Raw genomic sequence first — 16,875 nt, 5'->3', positions numbered from 1 at the left:
TCTTGGGGTTGGAGAAGAGACAACTGGGAATGAATTCAAGTTAATAAGGAACCGCTCTGCAATAAAATGGGAACATAATAATATGATGTAGACATAATAAACAAGTGCCTGGATCACCGTGAAGTCAGAGACCTGCTGGGATATGTATCGAATGGACTCGCCGATTTATGGAAGCAATCACTCATTAGTCGAAGACGAGAATTCTAAGATGCCGCATTTAAGCAAGGTACGTTACGTAAGTTAAACGAATGAATAAGCATGAAAAGTGTAAACACAGCATTCATCTCAAGGAGCACTTGTTATCACTCACTCTGTCATCAACTAACATCCTTCCTCACGATTAATCTATAGACAAGATCACACCTGCAGCATGCCCGCTGTACCCAAGCACAGTGAGTGGATCACCATCAGATAGAGGGGGATACCGTGCTGATGATACCCCATATATTAGGACCACTCGCTCGGTGAGTTGACTAGTCGTTGACGGGGAGTTGGTCTAACAGTACATTCACACAGAGGCGATGCCTGTCAATCATGTAAAGCACGAAAGATAGTAAGTAGCAAGATGCATCAGACGTACATGGCTCAACTGACACATCCTATCTGTCCCTCTAGCGATGCCCCGCAGAGAAACCAGCATGTGCGAATTGCGTAAAGAAGAACAGAGAATGTATATACAACCCCACTCCGACCAGTGTCAGCGACAGCTCACCTCCTGCTCAACCCTCGACGATACCTTCCATCCCTACCCACTCGTCTTCATCCTCTTCGATAGATCTTCTTTCACAGATGGACATAAATAGTGCACCTAGTAGCGGAAGACCCTTTGACACATTGCAGTCCAGCTCGACCATGTCCACCTCTTACGACAGCACACCGTGGAGTCAGGAGTTCAACTTGATCGGTGTGGTGCCTAGTATGATGGGACCGGTGCAGAACATGCCTTCACCTTGGGATGACGTCGACATCACATCGCTACTAGCGCAAGGTGTATTGGGTAGGACAGAAGAGACAGAGTTGAGTGTGGTGGAAAGGGACCATCTGTAAGTTCAATCTCAAAGGATCTCGGGCTGAACCGAACCCAGCCTACTCCTCTACTTCACTGGCCAACGTGTCTTTGGAGTGGACATGCACATCTCCTCTTTCTACACTCGATTGCAATCACCCGACCCAGCGTTACGTCCTCATCCGTGTTTGTTGAATGCCATGGTGGGTTAATCTCACTTTTGAGTGTCTGTGTTTATGCTGAAGAACACCTGCTTCAGTACCTCATGACTTGCAGAGGTTCACCCCTGGAATCGCTGCGACGACAAGAAATGACCTTCTTGAAGAGAGCCAAGGAGCAGCTGGATCGAGCTTTGAAAAATCTGGAACATGTGTTTGATGCGATCCGAGCGGGAACTATGATTGCTACTTGGTTCTTTGGAGTGGATAGCCATATGGAGGTGAGCAAACGGTGTATACTCACATCGGTCTGTGCTAATTGAGCCAACAGGGCTTGGCGATGATGGGCATGACTGTTCGGTGAGTTCTATCATCATCGTATGGCATACTGAATTGTACCTAGACTTGCCATAGCGACTGGTCTGGACAGCATAAGATCTTCTGTCGACTACCTATGCGAACTCACTCCTGGAGAAGGAAGGAAACGGGACAGTCCGGCTCTTTCGCAGCTGGAATTGGCGGATCGGATATATGCGTTGTGAGTCGATTGCATAGTTGTCAGGTTGTGAGTTTCGGCTCATCAAACCCAATACTCCAGCTGGACATTGTACTTGGTCGACCGATGCACGTCCATCTCATTTGAACTTCCGGGTGGATTTGATGTGCAGAGAATCAGAACTCCTCTTCCCCGTCCATGGGCGGAGTACGAGACTGTGAGTCAGAAATTCTTCCATGAATGTATGGCTGACCGTATCACAGAATGACCCGCATCTAACGACGTGCGATCAGCATGTGACTGATCTGTTTGACGATCCGTCCCTTGTAACATGTGCTCAGAAGCATCTGCCCGAAATGTGAGTTCGACTCAGGTCCGTTGACGATATGCTGGCTGACTCTTCGCGATCCTTCAGTGGATACGTCCTCTTCGCTATCGAGCTGATGTATCAGGTCTCCCTTCGCCCATCATCCCCAGATCAAGAAAGACTGGAAGGTGCAATGGCTAGATTCAACAAAATGATACCTCCAGAGCTGAGGCAGACGGAAAAATCGCCAGATGGTACACCAACAATCACCGCTGATACCGCGACTATAGTAGGTTATTACAATGTGCCGCAGTATCACTGCTGATGCAATTCGTCCATAGCAATTCATCACCCTCTGTACGGAGATGCTACTGTATTCGATCGATTCGGTCGACCAGCCCGATCCAAGGGCTTTAGAAGCGGCTAGGAAGATCCTGGGTGTATTGCATCTGCTGAGAAATGCGGTGGGTCTGGGTCGCTGTGCGTGGTTTAGCGCCTCGCTGACGAACCAGATGCAGAATATTGGCGATATCAACCTTTTCGCTGTCATGTGGGTGACACCTTCCTGACAATGCTGCTGCTGACTTTCATGACAACCACCCCATAGAATCTGCTGTAGAGTTGCTACGCTGTTGATCTGGGAGAGCAAGAGATTGGAAGCTAGCGGGGATCTATTTGGTGAGCTCTCTGAATAAACCATATAAAGGTTTGAGGACTGACTTTGTCCCTCATTTAGCGGCTGCACCATATGTTAAAGACGTACAGTTCATAAGTAGCTATCTGCAACAGTTAGCACACATCAAACTAGCGTCAGTACGCGCTTCGTTCAGTGCATGGAATCTAAGCTAATCCGTGTGCGTATGCGTAATCCATAGGGCTGAGGCACTAGTAGGCATCGAGCGTTGTTGGAAGGTCGATCTGGCCGAATTGAAACCCGAACGCAATGTGGAAGCAGGTGGTCAAGCTAGGAAGCTCTTGTCCGGGAACGGGTCTCGAAGGGAGTGCTCTGGATTAAGCGGCTAGTGTGAATAGTCCCACTTGTCTTTAGAGGGAACGGAGATTGCTGATACTGAATGTGCAAGCAGTTGAGTTAATAGGAAAAGGTTGTATCATATTTTACATGCAGGATGTACCCGTAGATCGAGACGCAATTGGCCTAGACTGCACAGAACGGTGCAAATGCATAGAGATCGTTAAGACCCAAGTCAGTAAAGATACTTGATCTTGGCTGCGGCGTAGCGTCAGTGAAAAATGCAAGCGATAGTGTGTAACTGCACAACATGTAAACATGTGAAAACATCTATATACATGCTTGTTAAGTGAAAACCGTCCATCTATATCATAGCATACGCTATAGGTTCATCTATGGTTGTCTTCACATTCCCTACTCCAAAAAACCCCTCAATGTCGTGTCCAACATACCGGCTTCTCCTCACCATCGCTAACAGCCTTAGAAGAGACGTCTTCCGAACACCAGACCGGGATGGACCACAGCATAGGTGATAGCGAATACGGCCTGGTGAGATCCTTTGGTCAACATTCGATCTACCAAGCAACACTGGATGAATAACTCACCATCAAGAAAGCATCCAAACCCAAGAAGAGAGGCTCGTTGATGGCGATCGCACCTTCCCAACCGTCAAGCAATTCGACTGATCTGTATACGGATCTGAAAGGCACATGACATCAGCTTTATTACGCAAAGGTGGTACATCTATAGCTATACCACACCCACCTAATGATGATAAGCAGGGTACCGAAAGCGATCAACCCGCACATCAACTTGACTTTGCTCTCTGGCAACGTGTTCTCAAAGGGGATGTTGTTGTAAGATCTTGAAGCAAAGTTATTGGAATCTTCCGGTTTGATAGTATTAACGATGGATGGGTCCTCGACGAGTGTAGCAGAAGGTGACATCTCGATGTGTTCTCGTGCAGCGGCTGCTTGATTCTTCTTTCGGTAGAATCGGGCAAAGGGGTTGAACTGTCTTCGAGCTGGTTTGGAATTTCTTCGTCGCCAGAGCCATTCGGCGAACAGCCCGGTGAAAAAAATGGTGACGACGACTGTGGTGCGTGGGGTAGGATCAGCAAGACGAAGTAGAGCTTTGAGTGGATCTTGGCAAACTCCCACTCACGTTGCAAGATGACACCCGCAGTCATGATGTATGCACCCATATCCGATCCATCTTGATCGTCTGCTGTACCTGCGATACCACCTCCTGCACCTTGAATCACTAAACAAGCGATATCGGCGATGACGAAGATGGTTGAGAACGATTGACTGTGGAGGGAGACGTAGGTTGGGCTGTTGAGGGGTTGGTCAGTGTGGGTATTTGGGGAGTGGAACGATGTGAGCTCACCCAGCAGCAGCAATAATCCTGCGAGGGTAAGGCGATATCAGCTTGTGCTCAATGGAGATCATCAGGATAATTGCGACTCACCTTCCGAAGAGGATATAGTTTGCCGCAGAGTAGAAAGTAGGTGCGATGACGAGACAACAGATTCTGCGGGGATGCAGTCAGTATGATGAACCTTTTAGACAGGGTGGATGACCACGACTCACTGCATGATGTACGCTCCGTATGCACTATCCCATACACCACCTTCATTAGGTGTCCATGCCAATGAGACCACGCTCCAAACTCTTCCGCCCCACTGTGAAGATGACTGTGTCAGCTGAGTACGAATGGTATGGTGGACGAGTCACCTACTCCGATAACCTCGACTATACGCAGCGCATCAATCAAGTCACTCACTGACAACTCTCAAACGTATCAAGACTTACCAGCAGTACCAGCAGCTAGCGTGGGCAGAGTCCACCATGTTCTCCAAAATACACCCAAGAAGATTTGAGCGACTGGCGAAGTAGAGTCTGTCAGCGGTGATCGCGATGATGAAGTGAGATAGCGATACGACATACGAAGTGCGACACCAAATACAGCGGTGAACCTGGGATATATACCTATCAGCAACGCCTTGATAGATTGACTGGATGACTCGAACTCACACGTAACTCCAGATATCCGAGGGGTTGTATCCATATTGAGCGTATTCTATCACGCCAGTGAGCAAGTTGGGTGACCCCTGTACGTTGTTACATTCAAAGGGAGCTTGAGTGAAGTTGTTGGCTTCGAAGACGTAACCTATGAATGAGGAAGATGATTAGTTGAGCGTTGGATAAAGAGGTATTGATTGAACGATCAAGACAACTCACAATCCATGTTGAATGATGATACACTTGTTGATGTGGTCTTTGCTGATATCCGTGATCTACCAATTGAGAGTGCGAGTATGAGATATCAAGTGATCTTTGGAGATGGTGAGATAAGAAGGAGGAGATGAAGAAGTTGTGACCCGTTCATCCTTCATCCAAAGGTATGTATCAGAGTATATATATACGTATATATATACCATATACATCTATCGGCGAGGCGGTGATGATGATGAACTGGGAACACCGAAAAAGGACATCCTCTTTGGTCTGGCGGAACATCATCGGCAGAGTTTTATCACATCGGTCAACGACGACCACTCCCCTCTCTGAGCTGTGCATGGAAGCAAGCTAGCGAGCTAGCAAGCTGGTCGATTGCTTGATGCTGATGCTTGGCGAGGATGCGTATGGAGTATAGTCGGATGTGCTATGCACATGTGAGTGTGTATGGTTTGTTAGCTACTACGAGTACCAATAGAAAGGATGTTTTGTCGGTGCCCGAGTGGGAAGTACCATGCGATCGGATCTCTCTCTCTCTCTCGGTGACCGGCGGTGGAGATAACAAGGGGATGAATGACCGCATATGCATTGAACAATGAGATCTGGACTCATCATCACCCGCAGCAATGCACTGCTTTCTTGCCAAGAGACGGTCACTGACCAGGTTTGATAAAGTACATACAGTAGTCAGTTATCGATGGGATGAAGGTTACTCTGTACATATATAGTTATCATTGAAACCCACAAGGGCATATATATATATATATGTATGTATATCAATCATCACGTGAAATCAACATGGAACATCATTGATCCGATATATATATGATATTGGGGCCAGCACTTGAAGCATGTGGTTCTAAGTTTATCTATGACGAGATGGCACGGCGAATGAGGGATGATGTCAGTGTAAGATCATACTCGTAGTGTCAACGTATGTTCCTATTCAGTGTGCTAGTTAGTTATACGTGCAAATATGTATATAAAGCGACAGAGCACATCTGTGCTTACAACTCTACCATATGCATCCCACCACAAATTATCTTAAAAATGGCTCCAGTCGATAGTCTCTCATTCAAATGCGCTCTGATCACTGGCGGAGGGGGTGGTCTGGTGAGTCAGAGTCTGTTCCTCGCACTGAGCATCCGCTGATCACCACCGCACAGGGCAAAGCAATGGCCGTCGAGCTGCTCAAGCGTGGTAAGAAAGTATTGATCGCTGGTCGGACCGAATCAACCCTCAAAGCTACGGCCTCCGAGATCGGTGCTACAGGGTATTATGTCTTGGATACTGGATCGTCCTTGAATGAGATTTCCAATGCCATCGAACAGATCATCAAAGATCATCCCGATGTGGATTGTCTCATCAACAATGCCGGTGTTCAGAGACCTTTACATGTATTATCGAAAGATTACAAGTTCGATTTCAACTCGGCAGACCAAGAGATCAATATCAACATCCGTGGACCCATGTACCTTACCGTGAAATTCATTCAGGATCATTTCGTCAACCTAGAAAACGGTGCGGTCATCATGAACGTCTCGTCGGTCTTGGGATTCATCCCTTTCAGTGTGATCAACCCAGTATACAACGGCACGAAGGCATGGGTGCATATGTTCACTACCAATATACGACAACAGCTAGCCGCGGAAGACAGTAAGATCAAGGTTATAGAGGTTGTCCCGCCCCAGGTAGAATCGGATTTACATAGAGATAGGGTCAACCCAGATGATAACAAAAAGGAGAATAGTCCCAGTGCGCTGTCGGTGGATGAGTTCATGGCGGATGTGGTGAAAGGTTGGGAGAACAATCAGGATACGGTATCAGCGGGTCCGGGGATAGCAGTGACCAAGCAGTGGGATGAGACTTTTGGGGAGAAGTTGAAGAAGATGGCGAAGTGATCGGTGTTGATTCGAAACTTAAATCTGTAAAGTAAGTAAATCGCTCATTTGTCTGATTTAGCTCAACTGATACATTTGTCCCTATTATAGATTATGCATATGCCAAACTACCCATTCATTCTAACTATTTCTATTATATTGCGGCAAGTCCCTGCCATCCCTCTCCCAGCACAATTTGCTGCTCCTCCTTTCTAAGCTCAACCATCGCCTACGCCCATTTACCCAGCACACTCATACCGATCATTCCAGCGATCATAGCCAGTAAAGCAGCGATGACCTTGTATGGTTTAGCATCTCGGAGGGGACCGTCGGTGAAGTCGCAAGAGAGTAGTCGGAAGGCGGCGTAGAGCTATCACAGTTGCTGTGAGCGGACTGTCACACACTCTCAGCTTACGAACAACTCACCAAGATACCAGCACTGATGCAATTCAAGATACCGACTGAAAGTAAAGAAGCTTTACCGTTCTGAGAGAACGACTTTCTCACTCCAATACCGATGGCAATACCAATCGGTGTGATGAGGGTGAATGCGAGAGCCATGATGAACTGTCTAGCCTTTGAGATGGTTCGGAGGAGAGCAATTCTCGCACCGAGGGCCAAACCTTCGAAGAACTGGTGGAATACAATGACGATGAGAAGAGTGGTCCAGCCGTTCCCACTGCCTGCACCGAGTGTCACACCGATCATAATGCTGAATGAGCTCACGTGGTCAGCTTCTTCTGCTTTCCAGGGAACTGTTTACTCACGAGTGGAAGATGATACCCAGTTCTAGTAGGATCACTTCCCAGTTCTGTCTGCCCTCAAGTACCAAGTCATACCCGTGATCATGTCCATCATGAGAATGATCGTGCTCTGGCGAAGCTCGAGGAAGTTTCTCATTCCCAGGTGAACCCAGGGCGCCTTGAGCATGGTGGTCGTATTTCCTATGGGCGGCTCTTGATCCAACGAAGTCGAATAAAAAGGTCACGAATGCAGCAGCCAAGGCGATAGCTGGCGCGGTGGACTCGTACGACATATGGCCGACACACTCGTTGGCGAACATCACGAAGCCGTGGTAGAGGAGGTGCTGAGCGTATATTATCAGAGATGGCTGCATGTCAAGGGCAACGCATCACTCACGATGAAAGCGGTGGACAAGATTACACCCTACGATATTATTGAATCAGCATACGCACTTGCAACTGACATTGACGTTGAACTCACAGTACCGAAATGCTTGGCGATAAAGAAGATGTTGGACCACAATCCAGCCTTTCTTCCAAAAGCGGTGTGATCTTGATCAGAACTTGATACTCTAGTATCCAAGCTGTCGGTACTCTGATTCCTCTTCCTTGCCCATCCGGTGATCAATGGAATCATCGCTCCGAGACCAGAGGTAACAAGGATGATGAACAGTCCTCCAACGTGTAATCCCATGTTAAAGTCTTCGAGTAACACCGCACCGCAAGCCAAATCTTCGGCGGAACAGTCACCGTGTCTATGATTTGCATCAGCCGAGGGACCTCTTAGGAAGACCGAGAGGATACTTACGTATGACCAACTGCATCAAGAAAGATTACAGGGTCAGTATGTATTCAGCTGCATAGTCTGGATGATACCGGCACTTACCATGAATGATACATTCTCCCGACTCATCCGCACCTTGAGCTTCCTCTAATTCTGCTTGGGAGTCGAAACAATCCCAGTGGGTCTCGTCTAAGTAGACGGGGAAGTCAGCTCACACCTGCAGTAAGAAGAGTTCATCTCACTCACGCCAGAAACAGTTACTACTCTCAGTTGGCGAAGGGATTGTAGGCTCGCCGGTTGTAGTCGGACTAGCCGAGTAACCTGGGGCGGGACCTTCACAATGGTAGTGATCGATGTGAAGGACACATCCTACCGATTCGGTAGGTGGAGGAGGTACACCTGACGAAGCAGAGCTAGTGGTTGGGGTACCAGCTTGACTTGTCGAAGCAGCAGCAGATGTGGCCGCAGATGTAGCACCGTTGGCCGGTCCTGCACATTCCCAGGCTCCGTTGACTAGATGCGAATGTCCAGTCAGCAAAAGGCCATGTCAGAATGAAGGTGCCATCCTACCACCCACCTTGTCTACATCCAATGGACTCGGTCGGAGCAGGACCCAAAGAAGTCGATGAGCTTGTTGCCGCAGGACCGAATTGAGCGTTGACAGCGGCAATGGCGAAGAGGGCGGATAGCACTCTCGACTTCATCTTGAGAGCTCTTGCGTTCTGAGTGGGGTCGACTACGAATGAAGATGTGAAAGCTTGGTTGAAATTCACTGAATGGCGATATAACTTGTATATGCTCTTTTGTGTGTTCCGGGAACAGGAAGATGATCCGGATGATCCGATGAAAAAACTTCTTCAGTCTAGTGCAATGCACTTTTAAAGGTGTGTGAACAAAGAGTACCCCTCTGCCTTTCTATCTTCTCAAGTCAGTGGAGTAGACGAAAGAGCTCGCTTAAGCAGTGTTCCAGTCTGAAATCTTCCCATCTCTTGCCTGCATTTGGGGTGAACAAGTGACATCCATCCAAAGACACACATGCACATGGTCGCATTGAACGATGAATGATGATGTGATGAATGAATGTCTATGGTGATTACAAATTTAAGCGTAAAGGGAGATGGCATGACTGTGCTTGGCGAGATCCGCAGCCAAGACAATCTGATTAGATTGATTCAATTGCCATTGGTTTATATGAAAGAGTCATTCGAGTACTTGTGATCGAAACAGTCACAAAAGAACAACGAGTGAATCCGATGAGTACCATGACGGTCATCTAAAAGTCTTGGCACGGAAGTATAACTTATCATTCGCTCATTTTCAACTGAGTCTGCTCAAAATGGCATGAATATGATTGAGAACCACTCTGATGCATGATGAGTGTCAGGAAGAAGCAGGGATATGTAGGTTACATCCGCTTCGCTTGTGAGTAGTCCGGTCCTCTGTGTACCCCAAAATGGACTCACGGGTAACCTTTGGATCTTGGCAGGCACTCTTCATCGTCTCGTATATGTGATCTCCTCTCGTGGACATTACCTGATTGAATACTATTCCGGTACAGAATATAGCGTTATTCAATGTCGAAATGAGTCCCACTTGGCGCACGGTCATCATCTTCTGCTCCACTTTGACGATCATCTAGAGCATGGGTGGCTGGTGGAGCTGATGGAGAGGACTTGAACTTCGGATCATCACTTCCGATCAGTATTCGAGGACTTGTTCTTCAGGTTGAAAAATCTCGAAGATGAATCCATCTTGAAGCATAATTGAAAAAAGGTATATAAGCTTGTTGGTTCTACTCCTTCTCCGACTCGCTCTCATCATCCGCAATTGCATCAATTTTCTCACTCTCCCTCCTCTTCAAAAGATCCACCCAAAAATCCCACAAAATGGTCGCCACAACTCTGTTATCCGCTGCTGCCCTCGCCGGTATCGCTCTTGCTTCACCCATCAACGTTGCTAGAGAGTTGAACAAAAACTACAAGACCGATGTTACGATTCACGAAAGTTGTAACGCTACCCAAAGAAGAATGCTCGAGAAGGCTTTCGCGTGAGTCCATGCTACACCGTCATCACGTATACGTCAAGGTATATTCTAACGATTGACCTTCTAGTGATACATTTGAAGTCGCTACAGTCGCTCAGGAGTACGTCGCCAAGAATGGTCCTGAGGACCCCGTTTTCCAAAAGTACTTTGGTAAAGAGAAAGCTGCTTTCGCGACCGTATTGGGTGTCTGGGAGTCATTGTTGACCAGTGACAAGGAGAATGTCATCTTCCGATGTGATAACCCTGATGGAGTGAGTTATTTCCCTTCGCCCCCGATAAAGGAGTCATTACCATCTAAGATTCGTGCTAACCTTTGGACGTTCTCAGAACTGTGGTCAAGTAGGCTGGAGAGGCCACTGGAGAGGTGACAACGCCACTCAGGAGACTGTCATCTGCGATGCCTCGTACACGGACAGGTATTACAACGAATACTTCTGTATGAACGGTTACACCGTCGCTGGAAGCCCACTTGGTACTCACTGGTCCATCGACTTGATCCACCGAATGTTCCACGTTCCATCCGTCACCAACGAACTTGTTGGCCACTACTCTGAGGACTACGCTTCTGCTCTCGAGCTTGCCGAGCACAACGCCACTTACTCGCCCATGGATTCGGATGCTCTACAAGCTTTCGCCGCTCGTAAGTGGACGGAGTTCCAGCGCTTTAGGATCCTGCTGACCTTACAATCTTACTTAGACGTCTATGCCGTCGAAGTAGCCGGAGGTGGTGATGCCTGTATCGGTCAACCCGCTGAATCGCATGACCACTCTTCTTCTGCTGCCCCCGCTTCTTCTGCTGCTCCTGCCGCTACCAGCTCAGCTGCTGAGGCTTGTCACACTCACGCTGATGGTGGTGAGTGGCTCCTTTTCTAATCAAGGGAATTTAGTCACTGATGTCCATCTATACCTCAGCCGTCCACTGCGAATCCGACTCGGCAGCTTCATCAACCACCGCCGCCGCCGCCGCTGCTCAAACCTCAGCGGCTGTTTCGCAAGACTGTCACACCCACGCTGATGGTAGTGAGTACATACTTGTGCAGACAGTAAGAGATTACATGCTGATCAGTAACGTTAATAGCCGTCCACTGTGTTTAAGTCTCTTCATTTCAGGTGAGATCAAAGGCAGGTAAAGTGAAAACAAAGAAGTCAAAACTCAACCACATATATAATAAAAACCTATTTGGGCAACAAACAACTATAATAGATGATTCTTCATAGAACGAAATGCATAAGGTTAACATACTTCACTCGTATATACAATCTTTCACTTGCAGTCATATTCTTTGTTTTTCACGTGGCCGATGGCATCTTGGCTGAGCAGTCGCTGTTAGAGGACACATCAGTCAGCCCGACCGGCTCACCACTTGCGTAAGACCTCACCAGAAACGTTCAATCCTTTGGGAATCTTCGGAAGATGTCGCCGAGCTTGTCGATCGGTGCTGCCATCAAACCCGCAACGGTCTCGAAGGGCTATACGGGGGAACCAGATGTCAATTGTGGGGACGCAAGCTGTTCAGCCTCTTGAAAGGTAACCACTCACAGGCTTGTCAGGTGCGCTCGGGTGACTTCTGGTGGGGACAAACTTCTTTGTCCTTTGGAAGCTGGTGGCAAGTTGGGCCGATTCACCTCCTGGGAGGGATTGCTCGAGCTTGGGCATATCATCTTGCTCCTCACCTTTGATATGCTCGGACAGCTCGCTCATGAGTTGTTTGAGGGTGCGCTCGAACTCGGGACTGGATGGTTGGAGCTGTTGGAAGGTGTTGAGGAGTTCTTTTGCCTAATGAATGTGGATGATTAGCGAGAGTACCTGATACTGTAACAGGGTGTGGGCTGGCAATTACCATAGCTAATCACACATTTGAGGATCCCTCAAAGAGGTCACTGCAGATTAACCCACCTTCGCATGCTCGGCTCTGTCTTTATCCGCCATGGCCTTTCCGTCCGCAATGTATTTCTCAAACGCCGGGTAGACTACCAATTCCTCACCAATCGAGTGTCTGGCCAGCTCCCAGGTGAACTGGTTCTGCCATCTGACCTTCTCGTCGTCGGTAGATGCTTTCACAATGTTATCGTAGTACTCTTCGAGCTCACGGTGGTCGTGCGAGATGACGTCGGATACCGTTGACATCTTGGCCGTTGCAAATAAACGAAGCTGGTTATGGTATACTGGTCGAATGCGTGTGATAAAGCGGGTAGAGAGCATTGAGAAGACTTTGGAAAGGTGGTTGAATGAAGAATGCTGCAGCTACTACCTAAGATTTCACCTTTTATGTAGGCTGAATCCACCAACCATCGCACGACCAGATGTCATCCCTCGTCATACCCTCCTTTCGTTGACTTTGTACTGTGTCTGCGTCACAAGGCTGAGCCAATCAGACTAATATATTTTCACATCGATCCATGCATCATCTGATGGAGGTGTAAGTGCGAATACCTCTCCTGTCATACCAATGACGGCACGATTAGATAAGGTTGATTAGTCAGTCCGGTAGACCCCATGACCTCATCGTACCGCTACGTGGGAATTTGGCAGCACCTGAGTGGATCTCGGGTATCGTTCAAGACCTTGATTGTGAGCGTGGTAAATACGTGCTACGATCTATGCATGACCTATGAGATCCAAAATTTACCAAGAAAATAACTCTTCGAAGTACTCCAAAGTCCTACCATCCACCTTCCCTTCCTCTGACCCATACAACTCACAAACCGCTTTGCGCATATCATCAATCATCGCCGCTGGACCGCATGCCGACACCGCAAGTCTCTCGCCGCCCACCAGTCTACTTAAAGCTGTGTCCACCAAGTAGTGCATCTCGGGCCTACCGTAATGAATCGTCAATGCGCCGGAGGGCTTCTCTCCCGGCTCTTTAGTCTCTTCATCTTGGTAAACTTTCTCCGCGAACATCGTCGGACTGGATAGCGTGTTTGGAGAAGATCCAGTGGATTTTGAATTATCCCTCGACATCGCTGGGGAGCCTGCGAGAGTTGTCGTGGTCGAATCGGTGTCTTTGGTCAAGTGAAGTTGGATGTTTACTGAGATCCCTTTAATGCCATTCGAGGTATCTACAAACTCCTTCAGTTCGTTTTGAATCACGTCCATCGCATAGTGTAGGTTCTTTACTACCCATACCAATGTAACTTTTTTGGTCACAACGTCCCGGAGGTCTTGCCGGTGGTACTTCATGGTGTGGATATAAGCCAACATCGACGTTATACCGCTTCCGCCCGCGACTAATAGCAAGTTCTCATACCTTTCGACGGGATTTGAGTGACCATATGGACCTTCAATCAGCAGTCTGATGTTGTCACTCCTTTCTGGTGTCTTGGAAACTCTTTTCCTCCACTTCTTGGTAGCGCCCTTCTGAGGTGCTACGAGGAAGTGTAAAGTGGTCGAATCGTCGTTGATCTCCCATGAAGCAACGGTAAACGGGTGGTTTTCCCAAGGCTTGATCGAGAACGGGTGGTACAGGAAGTAGTAATGACCTGGTTTCGGAATGATCCTGATAGAAGTTGTAATTGACAGTCTTATCAACCCGGAGTCGTCATTTGACATTACTGCGATGGTGTTCTTGCCTTTGCTCGAAAGTGCCTTGTAAGTCAGAACGACGATACGGAGCAGACGTATCAATCGATCAAGGCCCTGCGTAACTCATCAACACGGGTTATGCGCCTCTACTTTTTGGCTCACTTACCCAGACAGCGCCACATGCATACACATATGGGTCAAACTTCCCCTTCATATGCGTCAAGTGGAAGTAGAGGAGCACCAAGCTGCACACCGCCAGTGCGATATGAGTGACCAAGAATATCTCGTACCATCTCGTTCGGATCGGCTTGATGGAGAAGACCACCAGGAAGATGAAGCAGATCAGGGCCTGGAACGACATCCCAGTTAGATGTATATTTACTAGAATACTTGGTATCGAAGGACTCACGAACACACCAGTGCCCCAATACATTCGGTGGAAGAATCGTTCGGCCAAAGAGTCCCTCTTATCGATGGAGTAGACTCTGCGTTTGGACATCAGCGGATTTGGCGTGGACGACTACAGCGTGGCTCTACTCACACTCCATGGATGAACGCTTGAATCACGGCTAGCCGAGCGATATATCGATGCCACAAGTTCACGGAGGCTGAGGCTGAGATCAACAACGATATTCTAGCTTCTTACCAAGCACTTACAGTACGACCACCCGGTGATCCACAGAATCACATCATTCCTTCCTGCCAATAACCAAAGCAGCGGCAGGTTGTACACGCACATCACTCCTGTTCGGTACTGCAGTTGATCGAGAAGTTGAGCCTGTTTGTCGTTCGTGTCCCTTTATACGGAGATATCAGTTCGAGGTCTCTGCAACTCAAAGATCAACTCACTCGGTGTTATCGTCAAACAGATCATATCCCACACATGTGAAGATTATGTTGATGGCGATGAACGAGAATATCTATAGAGCAAGCTTTGGGTAGGCGGAGTCTCTTGTGGGGATGCTAGGTCCACTCACCAGAATACTTTGCATTCTCGTAGGTATTGATACCCATCCCCATGGCTGAGAATGCCTGTAGCCGAACAGCGCAGGCATAGTGACGTTCTTTCGCCACCATGTGTAACCTCTCGACCATATAGTCGGACTGCGTGTGGATCTAGGTACATCCGGATCTTCAGGAGAGTCAGGGAGGTTACGGTTGACCATTAGACACAAGAGTCGATTGCATAGACCGATAAGCACTATTACAATTAGAAATAGATAGACGGCGAAGCCAAAGGCGTGACTCTGAGGACTGTATTTCAGCAGATGACGTGATGGAATGACAACTTCGTCCAACTCACGTAAGCCAGTCTCTGCCATTGAGAATTCTGTGTGGTGTGGAAGGGTTGGGGTGCGTCAGCGAGAGAAGTCATCAGTCATTGCTAATCGTCACTCACAACAGTCCTGTAACCCGCATCGAAAGAGCGTTGATCTAGCAGTATCGTCCCGTTGACAGTCTTCTTCTTTCCGAATATGCTTGTAGATGGCACTTCCGAGGTATCAATCGAGAGCAGAACTTCTCCTTGAGGTTGTAGGTCGATCTTCGACCCTTCGCATTCCGAGGTGATGTACTTCCAACCGTCAATCTGCTGTTTCGAAGAGCAGTAGTTGCTTGAACACAGGGCCAACGAGCTGACGAAAGAGGTCGAATTGCATTGATCTTTGATCGTAGGCTTCTTGGCTTTGATATCGCCAAACGTTACCAAGGACAAAGCATCGTAACATCCTTCAAGACATTGGTAGGGTGGTTTACGAAGTGATATCTCAAGCCTTTCAGCTGAGCATGATAAGATGAGCAGGGAAAGCCAGATGAGAAGGAAGTGTATTCGCGACATTCTGGGAGAGGGATAGCGGTTGAGGGTGTTCAAAGGAGGATGAAAAGACTGTCATCGTGTTCTCTCATATATACATGAAGCTTTTTCTCTTATCTGAGATTTGCTCGCTGAAAAAGCCTGTCCACCAGAAAATTCTGTATCGACCATTCACCGAAGAGCCAATTCGTTTCTCCTGTGATAGGTCCCAGGAGATGAGAATGAATAGTTCTGAGCTAGTGCAAAGAAAGGGCGATTGAGATCTGACGATGAGATGGGGAAAAATCCTCTCTTGAAAGCCTTTGAGTCTTCCCATCGTGCATTCGCATCACCATCCGAACCTACTTTACATTCACCTGATCTAGGCTCATCAGCAAGGAACGAGCGAAGACAGCCATCGATGGAACAAGGCAGAGTGACTGGTGAGAGCGCACTCGGCCGATTGAATGAGCCAAGGAACGGAACACTTGAGAAAGATCGGATTGAGTCTGAGTGACAGTGCTAATGGAAGGAAAAGAACACACATGTCAATTGAATCGCCAAGGAACACCTAATAGAATCATTATATTATTTATAGCAACGCCTCAGGAACTCGTTTATCTGATAAAGAACGTAGGATGTAATATTCGAATGTACAACTGCACTAGCGAAAGTCCCAACCCTTAGAAGGCGTGTTATAAAGCGAAAAGGGGATCTGTCTATCTACTCCCGCTTCTGTCCTCTTATCTGATTACAGAGGTTTTCTATGAAATGGATACGTAACCGCAATCGGACTAAGGGAGTGCAAGACTCGCTAGAACTGTCAAATATCTTCGTTTCGGTCGAAAGTCTTTGACGAGCGAATCTAATGGGAGGAATTAGCATCATTTAAGCTTAATCGGACCAGCTGCACGGCCGATCGCACCGAC

At 47.8% G+C, this 16,875-nt stretch overlaps 7 protein-coding genes across 7 annotated transcripts; 3 read left to right on the top strand and 4 right to left on the bottom strand.

Annotated features, from left to right (window-relative positions):
• Window positions 1-370: 370 nt before the first annotated feature.
• On the top strand, window positions 371-2,990 carry I302_107906 (uncharacterized protein; the record flags this gene model as incomplete). Its single annotated transcript, XM_019192964.1, has 16 exons — window positions 371-392; window positions 452-464; window positions 517-553; window positions 616-1,043; window positions 1,086-1,209; window positions 1,266-1,445; window positions 1,496-1,524; window positions 1,568-1,702; window positions 1,763-1,877; window positions 1,924-2,018; window positions 2,076-2,256; window positions 2,309-2,431; window positions 2,486-2,517; window positions 2,575-2,645; window positions 2,704-2,776; window positions 2,843-2,990. The coding sequence occupies 16 exons, from the start codon at window positions 371-373 to the stop codon at window positions 2,988-2,990; spliced, it is 1,806 nt and encodes a 601-aa protein (XP_019044441.1).
• A 427-nt stretch (window positions 2,991-3,417) lies between these two features.
• I302_107905 (uncharacterized protein) lies at window positions 3,418-5,187 on the bottom strand (the record flags this gene model as incomplete). Its single annotated transcript, XM_019192965.1, has 12 exons — window positions 3,418-3,483; window positions 3,543-3,636; window positions 3,703-4,030; window positions 4,102-4,271; window positions 4,327-4,344; window positions 4,408-4,470; window positions 4,530-4,621; window positions 4,678-4,691; window positions 4,752-4,823; window positions 4,887-4,915; window positions 4,974-5,109; window positions 5,181-5,187. 12 exons carry the CDS (start codon window positions 5,185-5,187, stop codon window positions 3,418-3,420), a joined length of 1,089 nt encoding a protein of 362 aa, XP_019044442.1.
• Window positions 5,188-6,227: 1,040 nt separating this feature from the next.
• I302_107904 (uncharacterized protein) lies at window positions 6,228-7,078 on the top strand (the record flags this gene model as incomplete). The annotated part of the gene is made up of 2 exons (XM_019192966.1): window positions 6,228-6,290; window positions 6,344-7,078. 2 exons carry the CDS (start codon window positions 6,228-6,230, stop codon window positions 7,076-7,078), a joined length of 798 nt encoding a protein of 265 aa, XP_019044443.1.
• Window positions 7,079-7,286: 208 nt separating this feature from the next.
• On the bottom strand, window positions 7,287-9,288 carry I302_107903 (uncharacterized protein; the record flags this gene model as incomplete). The annotated part of the gene is made up of 9 exons (XM_019192967.1): window positions 7,287-7,427; window positions 7,484-7,769; window positions 7,825-8,144; window positions 8,198-8,224; window positions 8,282-8,555; window positions 8,609-8,618; window positions 8,687-8,773; window positions 8,831-9,097; window positions 9,162-9,288. The coding sequence occupies 9 exons, from the start codon at window positions 9,286-9,288 to the stop codon at window positions 7,287-7,289; spliced, it is 1,539 nt and encodes a 512-aa protein (XP_019044444.1).
• A 1,182-nt stretch (window positions 9,289-10,470) lies between these two features.
• On the top strand, window positions 10,471-11,723 carry I302_107902 (uncharacterized protein; the record flags this gene model as incomplete). The annotated part of the gene is made up of 6 exons (XM_019192968.1): window positions 10,471-10,631; window positions 10,696-10,879; window positions 10,956-11,268; window positions 11,326-11,481; window positions 11,541-11,648; window positions 11,707-11,723. 6 exons carry the CDS (start codon window positions 10,471-10,473, stop codon window positions 11,721-11,723), a joined length of 939 nt encoding a protein of 312 aa, XP_019044445.1.
• A 294-nt stretch (window positions 11,724-12,017) lies between these two features.
• I302_107901 (uncharacterized protein) lies at window positions 12,018-12,756 on the bottom strand (the record flags this gene model as incomplete). Its single annotated transcript, XM_019192969.1, has 3 exons — window positions 12,018-12,098; window positions 12,169-12,405; window positions 12,526-12,756. The coding sequence occupies 3 exons, from the start codon at window positions 12,754-12,756 to the stop codon at window positions 12,018-12,020; spliced, it is 549 nt and encodes a 182-aa protein (XP_019044446.1).
• Window positions 12,757-13,254: 498 nt separating this feature from the next.
• On the bottom strand, window positions 13,255-15,991 carry I302_107900 (uncharacterized protein; the record flags this gene model as incomplete). The annotated part of the gene is made up of 9 exons (XM_065870559.1): window positions 13,255-14,268; window positions 14,321-14,503; window positions 14,564-14,639; window positions 14,696-14,768; window positions 14,812-14,951; window positions 15,004-15,074; window positions 15,132-15,401; window positions 15,458-15,484; window positions 15,554-15,991. The coding sequence occupies 9 exons, from the start codon at window positions 15,989-15,991 to the stop codon at window positions 13,255-13,257; spliced, it is 2,292 nt and encodes a 763-aa protein (XP_065726631.1).
• Between the last annotated feature and the right edge of the window lie 884 nt (window positions 15,992-16,875).

Source organism: Kwoniella bestiolae, chromosome 6 (genome assembly GCF_000512585.2).
Source record: "Kwoniella bestiolae CBS 10118 chromosome 6, complete sequence".
In the NCBI taxonomy this organism is placed as follows: domain Eukaryota; kingdom Fungi; phylum Basidiomycota; class Tremellomycetes; order Tremellales; family Cryptococcaceae; genus Kwoniella; species Kwoniella bestiolae.
This window is presented reverse-complemented; position numbering and strand designations above follow the sequence as displayed.